At 38.2% G+C, this 8,011-nt stretch overlaps 1 protein-coding gene across 1 annotated transcript in view; it reads right to left on the bottom strand.

The window, feature by feature from the left end:
* Positions 1-8,011, bottom strand: part of LRP1B (LDL receptor related protein 1B) — a 1,026,358-nt gene that overhangs the window by 178,676 nt on the left and 839,671 nt on the right. The window contains exons 59-61 of the mRNA XM_018554232.1: positions 6,897-7,019; positions 6,564-6,745; positions 3,421-3,620 (exon numbers count right to left, since the gene is read on the bottom strand). Of these exons, the coding sequence (XP_018409734.1) occupies positions 3,421-3,620; positions 6,564-6,745; positions 6,897-7,019 (505 nt within the window). The remainder of the gene's footprint in view (positions 1-3,420; positions 3,621-6,563; positions 6,746-6,896; positions 7,020-8,011) is intronic.

Here is an 8,011-nt window from a genome sequence, read left to right as displayed (position 1 = left end):
ATATCTAATTTTAGTGCTGAGCATATAAAAAAAAAATAATAATAATAATATATATATAATGTACTGATGTATGTGAAAATAACAACCTTGCATAACTTGCACATACTGTATATTATCATTATCAAAACAAAATGCCCATTGCCAGTGGCTATTCCTTCTGCTTTTAAATTAATCACGTCCGGGATTTCAAGACAATAATTTTTTGCTTCTCTAGTATTGGACTGTTTGCTATTATAATTAATGACTGATGTGCATTTGAAACAGATGTTTTAACTGACTTTTAAGGGACTTTGGATTGAAATGGAAAATAGATTCATATTTCAACTTGTTGGGTATCAGTAAATAAGCAGACTTCTTTTTATTTATCTTTAGAAAATCAATCCAATTTTATGTTTAAAAAAATGGTGTCAATGTGACTTCCAAAAAGTTTTTGGCAGGCGCAACTGTTTTAGCAAGTGCTGTATATTCATTTATACTGGAAATGTCATTACTGAAACTTTTTCCAGATTTATAACATTTGCAGTGTCTCAGCAGACTCCGTTCAATTCAGTTAAAACATCTGCTTCAAATGCACCTCAGTTGTGTAAACAAGAGCTATCAAGACCAGGGGACTGCAGGCAAGAACATCTTATGGTCCCATATGCTGACAGTCAATTGAAATTTTACTTAATTCAAATTAAATTGACAGCAGCAGCCTAACAAAGTTACAAGTGTTACACATTGCTGTATATAATATCTAATTTTTGCAAACTGTTGTCAGTGCTGGCTTGAAGCACACCTGTCATGAGAAACATACAGGAGCTGTTGTTGCTGGTCTCCTTCTAAAAAATTCAATTTGCCTGGCTGTATCTGGTTTCAATACTTTTGAGTAACAGACCCGAAACATCTATACCATAAATAAAAGTTACAGAAAAGTTGGAACCCTTCTTTGTATATTTATTTATTACAGGTATTTCAATAGCAATGGCAATTTTACACATTTGCACATTCACATCAGTCCCTGCCCTCAAGGAGCTTACAATCTAAGGTCTCACATACATACAGGGCCAAAATGCCTTGATGGGTGGGTTTCAGTCGGGAGTCTGGAGTGAGTATTCCAAGACAGGCTGTAATTTTATGCAGACAACCCTATAGTAGGTAACATCCACATATAATGCTGAGCCTGCATGGTTACTAATACTGAAGTCTAAAAAATAAAATGGTGTGGGATCAGTCAGGCTGGGAAGCAAAGGCTTAGATGATGTGGGCAATCTCCAGCTAGGAAATCAATCGGGCTCCATCTGATTTGCTGCAGCTTCTAATGCCATTGTGAGAACCTTAACCCCATTAAGAATATTTGGGATTTGCTTACTACACGATCTTGGTGTAAAATTAATGCAACTCTTGTTGGAAATAAAAGCTAAAGGTGGTCCAACAAAATATTAGAGTGTGTGGCTTTGTTTGGCAAGGCACTGTACATATATGTACAGGCTTTTAAAGTGTCACCTTCAGACAATTTGGGGTGCCTTATTTCCTCGCAATTTCACAGGCGCAAACAATTTTTAAGTTTGGCATGTTGGGTATCTATTTACTTGACACAACCTCATCTTTTAAATTGGGTACTATATTGTGTTTTGTGCACTACAATTAACTGCCACCATTGTATTTTACAGGGTCCCTGCTTTCAGAAAACATACAATTCTGTGAGTTTTAAAGTGATTTTATGCCTAAAATGTGGATTATAACATGTGCAAAGAAACACACTAAAAAACTGTTCTGGCAGCGAAAGGGTTAAAAGTACATGGAGCCAAAATGCATGACTTTTCTCCTGTACTACAAGTTGTGCATACAGTGCTTGAAAAGTGCACATGTAAATATGCATTAAAAATGCCTGTAGATTGCCTGGCTACGCTCACGTTTAGGTGTGAGAGGAGCCTAAATTGAAGAGTAGTTCTTAGTTCTGTAGTAAAGACAGCTTGAAAGAAGCCAGTGGGCTCTTAAAATGGACGTTTACCCATATCTTTAAAATAAAAACAAACACACATTTAGAAATGTTTAGTAATGACAATCTGCAATCACATACTTCTAGATAATTGACGGCTTTGTATTCTTTGCATTCCTTATTTCACTTTTATTCCCCAGTCTTCTGACAGTGGCAATGTTTACCAAGGGCAGATTGCTAGCTCTCCTTTTACTTGCTGAAAATTGACACATGTGACTAGACATGTGACCATGCACATCATCTCAGGGGAGGATAATGCCTTTCACTGAGATGAGATTTCCCAGCAATGCTCTGCTGATGTACTGTAACCTTCCTAGGATGCAATGCTTTGGCAAACTGAAGTAATTTTGCCCTTTTAAAGCTAAAAGTGAATGCTCTGCAAGTGTAAGTATTTCATAATCACAGCGTTTTACACCTGACATATCTATGTTATTATTAAGCAACATACATAGAGGGATGCATTGGTAGAATTAGATTTTTGTGTGTAAAGGTCCGCTTTAAGGGTTATCTGAATGTCCATAGTGAGTATAGTGGAAAGACAAGGAGCGTTGCAGGCTCCTTGTAGGTCCTTATTAGCCACACTAAAGAAAATCACATGAGCATCCAATGTGCTGCAAGGGCTCATCATTATGACAATGCAGTGGCTGCTCTTACAATGCTTTAATTTGATTAAGTTTACATATTTCATATTATTTTATAACTTTTTGTTGTTTAATGTTACCTCCATTCAACCCCAGTAAAACTGAAGAAAAACACTGCTGCATGGCTCAGGTAAAGGATAAGCCACACACTGATGCTGGGAGAGCGTCCTCGCTCCAATGTTAGCCCATACAAACACAAAAAAGCCGGACACATTTGGGATTCCGCTGGTACAGTTTATTGAAGCTAAAGCCATATCACTGGTGTCCCGCCCACAATCCGTCCTCAGTGATGCGTTTCACCCAATTATGGGCTTAGTTGTAGAGATACGACTAAGCCCATAATAGAGTAAAACACATCAGATAGGGTGGACCTCTTATCCCTTATGGCCAAGGAAGGTGCCATCTTAGCATCTCTTTGGAATGCAGTTGCCCTGTGACAAGCTATGACACCAGCCGTTTGAGGGTCGGTAAGTTTAATTGAGAGCTGAAATAAGCACAATGACAAACTGCACAACTGGAATGCCTTAAAAGTAACTGTTTTGGGAGACATTCAATTGGTGGGTCTAGTTCCACTTTAAGTTATGATGACATGATTTATAGCAACAAAAGTTCCAAGGAGAATTCTAACTGGTTTCTATGATAACTGCACCTTGATAGCAAAATACATAATTTAATGTTGCCACCATGACCAACTATTATATATGCATCATGAAATATATGTACAGTCAAACAAGTTTTTTTTTTTACTGGCTAAAACCTAACTCGGAGTCAATTTTCCTTTGAAAGCGATCGACTTACCTTTGTGACGATGAAATCCATTCATGTCGGAGAATTCAATATGATTCTCATTCGCCCAGTAGATCTGCTTGTTGACATAATCTATCGTCAGGGCTGTCGGCCTAGAAATCATCGTTTCTATGACAACGCTTTGGTTGGTTCCATCCATCCCAACGCGGCCCACATGTGGATATTCGCAGCAGTCTATCCAGTACAAATACCTAAGCAGAATTAATAAACACAGCAGCATTTACATGAGCACTGCATTCTTCACGGAGCACACAGCACGCGCCTCCTAGTTGGAAACAGAACCTGAAAGTCCTATTTGATTTTTACTAACTCATTCTAAACAGCAGGCTCCATTCACGATATTGTTAAAGGTTAGTTATTAAGAGATTTGGAGTGCCCAGGCTTAAATTAGCACAAAAAAATATGCCAAGAAAAGATTTTTAAAGAAAAACTGACAATCAAATAAGGAAAACATGTTTAAACAGCTACAGAATCATCTTCCTAAATGTATGTGTTTACAGAAACCTTTTCACTGATCTGTTATATGGATCTTAAATTGGAATTTCAGCCCAAAATGTTTCAACTGGTTTTTAAATAACATAGATTAATTAACCTCTGTCAAGTCTTTACTAATGTCTTTGGTGCCAACTTGGAGGATTTTTCTCCCTTCCTGTGTGGTCAGCTGGACAGGAAGTGAAGAGAGAATTTTTAATGGGGAACAGACGGCAACAAAATAATTTTGAGTAAAATATGTAAAAGAAACGTTTTTTTTTTTTTTAAATCCTGAACTTTTTTGGAAGGGGAAATCTTGCAATGGGGAATAAAAATTACACAGTTGTTAACTCTTTCCTATTCTATAACAACAAGTGTTGGCTTTAGATATGCTTTAATTAACAAATAAATCCTAGACAAAAGGTATGGAAGGTAAGTATTCAACTATGTGAAAATAATCAGAGGTTTACATTTGGTAAAGGACAGGGCTTGAAGGAGGGAGATAAAGGCAATATACTATGGTTTAAACAAAATCAATCCGTCCTTCCTTTTCACCTTCTTAAAGCAGAACTCCAGGGAAAAACATTATGAACCCTTGCAGTGGGGCTACCCCCACACTGCAAGGGTTAAGTGCTTGTTTTGGTTTAGGGAGAAAAATAACAAAGTTATACTCACCCGATCCCTGGAGCCAGAAAATTGTGACATCGCTCTCTCCAGCCGGTCTCCTTTTAAGGAACTTCCCTTGGGATCCTCACATTCTATATACTGTGTATAAACCTTAGACCTCAGCAGCGGAGGGGGAGAGAGGCTCCAGGGACCAGTCTAAGAGCTGGCCATCTCAGAGCATCAGGTGAGTATAACTCCCCCCCCCCCAAACACAAATGAGCACTTATTATTAACCCTTGCAGTGGGGCTACCCCCAAACTGCAAGGGTTAATAATAATGTTCCCCGAAGTTCTTCTTAAAATGTCATATGTGTAATTGTTAACCTTATATGTTGCTTTGCAAATTATCTGCTCTCCCTCCTCCGCTTCAAATGATCTTTATTGTGTTATGCTGTTCCTTACTAGTGTACAAAATTTACAAGATAAAATATTCAAATTATGCACAAAACATTCATACATAAAAGATAAGCTAGTCACATTGCCCATGTTCTCATTCTTTACCTCATAGGGGTTGATTTACTAAAGGCATAAAAAGTTCACTTAGCCAACAAACCGTTATTTACTACAAATACCCAATCATAAGTAGGGGAACTAAAAAAAAAAATGGAACTTTCCTTGCACATGATTGGATGATTAAAGTGTATATAACATCACCAGGCTAGGTGAACAGTCTACTGCTCTCGGTAATCAACCTAACAGTGTCTACAGGAATGAGGAAAAAAAAAAGTTAATGTTCCAGTGTAATGGATGTTCGGTTTTACAAACTCAAAAGCTCGTTTTGTTAATCTAAGGCTAGGTACGTTTACCAATCCAGAAAACAGAAACCATTTGTTCAGGAAAAACAGCTGGCCCGCTTTGATAATTATGGGAAGGGATATTTCACAGTCTATGCCACATGGTGTGGAAGAAAGTTTAAATTGAGTCTGCTGTGCCACTTTCCATTCATGTCCACATTTGGTTCAGTAAGTGCAGTTCTAAACGCATGATCTGCAGCAGCAAGAGTGGATTATAGGTGACACCTCATTGCCAGGCCATTAACTTCTGCAGCTCCCCCGAGCTAAAAACAGACTAGGAGGCAATCTGCAGGAATTCTTTATGTGATCTGTCTGTGCACTAAGCATTACTATGATTGTGCGCTGACTAAATAAGATCTACAGTCAGGATAAAGTCATAATACCCTGTTATGTTTACTTGGAATTTGTGTTTGATTGTGGGCAGCAGCATTGCTCATATCAACAGGCCTTTGCAGTTGTGTATTTGTAGTGTCTGAAAAAACAATATATCAAACAGTCTGCTGGGAGACCCTCAATCTAAATGGGTTGCTACAACATGTCAAAGAAGATACATCTAAGTGTCAAGACTTTTAAATGTCAAATTGAATAGACATTAATAGAAAAAAATGTGCTGTGATCATAGATTACTGTGCATTTACAATATACAAAGGGCATTTTAAAAGATATACAGTTTTGTCAGGAAGGCCCAGTCAACCAGTGTGGGCTAATGCACATATCAAGGTACATGTATGTGTATGTGCGGACTGGCAAGAATAACCAGCACTGATGTTAGTGCCAAACAGCCTATTTAGGGCTTAGCCTAGCATGAAGACATTGCTAAGTGGTCCTAGGCTTATCCATGCAACGGGTGACCGAATGTGCACTTTTCTTCTACCAATCTGGATTACCTTGTGGCCTGTATTTGATCTTTGCTTATCGATCTTGACCCCGGTTTTTACTCTTGACTTCCCCTCTTCCCTGTTTACTCTGTACCTTTGCAGCCTGCGTGATCCTGACTCTGACATGAACCATCAACTATGTCTCTCTGCATATTAATTTGTATTATTGCAGGTAAAGCATAACAATATTGGCAGTGGCCAATATATGAGAGTGTTAAAAAAAATTGAAATTGTTCAAGCATGCACAATCTATGAGCATGACATGTACAAAGGGATAAAATAAAACTGTATACACTCATGTGCAAGATTTGCTCTTGTTTCAGTACCTGCTCTGTGGGTCCAGGGATAGATCTCTGAGGAATTTAATCCTTTTGCTAACAAGAATGGTAGGATACAAGCCAGTCAACTTGGACACTTCAATGACCCTCTTCTCTGTGTCAAACCAGTAAAGGTTCTTCCCAATCCAGTCTACAGCAAGGGCATTGGGTATGGCTGTGTTATGTACTACCTAGAGGAGGAAAATAGGAAGAACATTGCCAATGTAAGACACAACAGTTGTAGAGGCTTAAAGCCTGTTTTCAGAACTCAAGTCATCCTTAAAAAAAAATAAAAAAAAATTGACCCAAACCAATTATAATTTCCCTTTAACATATCTTTACCTTTACATCGCTCCCATTGATGAACATCCGATTAACGCGACTTCCATTGGATCTGCTGGAATCAATCCAATACACAACCTCTTCTCTGTAATCAAAGTCCATTGCAATTGCATTGTTTAATCCCTGACAAAGAATACAATCATTCTGATAATGTTGTTAAGCTGCCAATTACTGGAAGGGCACAGTCATACAGATAGAACAAGATAAGGAGCAGATATTACACATCACGAACGGACACATCCAAGGTCAATGGAATAAAATTAGGTCATTACAATGACCTACAACGACATATAATTACATTTGTTTCACTTTAATGAGTTTGAAAGAGCATTTTAGTAAGGACTTACAGGATTTTTAATTATAACGATTTCCATCTACACACTTTTCCGGTAAAGTAATGAATATGATTTGCACTAAAATAATACTACATCTATTAAGGGGGGTAAGTCAACTGAATTAGACCATCCACAGACATAGGATAACAGTCTTATGAAACATGCTATTACAGGTCAGAGCTAAGAAATGTCAATGTATTTTATATTGCAAAGTGATCCTTGCAACAGACTGATGTTTGCAGAAAAACCATCAAGGTGGAATTTTTCAGTCATCCTATTTTGACCTCTTCAATACTCCAACAATCACGCACAATGGAAGCATCATTTTAATGAATTGGCACCACCTCACCATCTAGTGTGTATCTTTTTCAGTAGAGTAACATTTTAGCTAATATTATAGCACTACCTTAAGCCTGTGGGCAGGCTAACCCATACAACCCATACATATGTAGATTTTTTTTTAAATAAACGCTGAAGAAAATCCATAACAAATGTAAGAAACAATTTAATAAAAATGTCACAGTATTAAAGTGGTTTATTTCTACTTTCTGATGCTTTAACAATCTCAATGTGACATCAGATGATGAAATCTCCCATTAACATCCAGCTCTCGACTGGGTTTGAAGGGTAAGGGGAGCCCATGCAAAATGATAGTGGGGGCACAAGCAGGGCCGGATTTACTGCCCCTGCCGCCCCAAGGCCAGGTTCCACAATACGCCTCCCCCCTGCGCCGCCAACCCCCCCTCCACATCAATTGAAAATGGCAACCAGATGGCAGGG

The sequence above is a fragment of the Nanorana parkeri genome, unplaced genomic scaffold (genome assembly GCF_000935625.1).
Source record: "Nanorana parkeri isolate BGI_ZX_2015 unplaced genomic scaffold, ASM93562v1 scaffold148, whole genome shotgun sequence".
In the NCBI taxonomy this organism is placed as follows: Eukaryota; Metazoa; Chordata; class Amphibia; order Anura; family Dicroglossidae; genus Nanorana; species Nanorana parkeri.
Note: the sequence above shows the minus strand (reverse complement) of the source record. Positions and strands in the feature narration are given on the sequence as shown.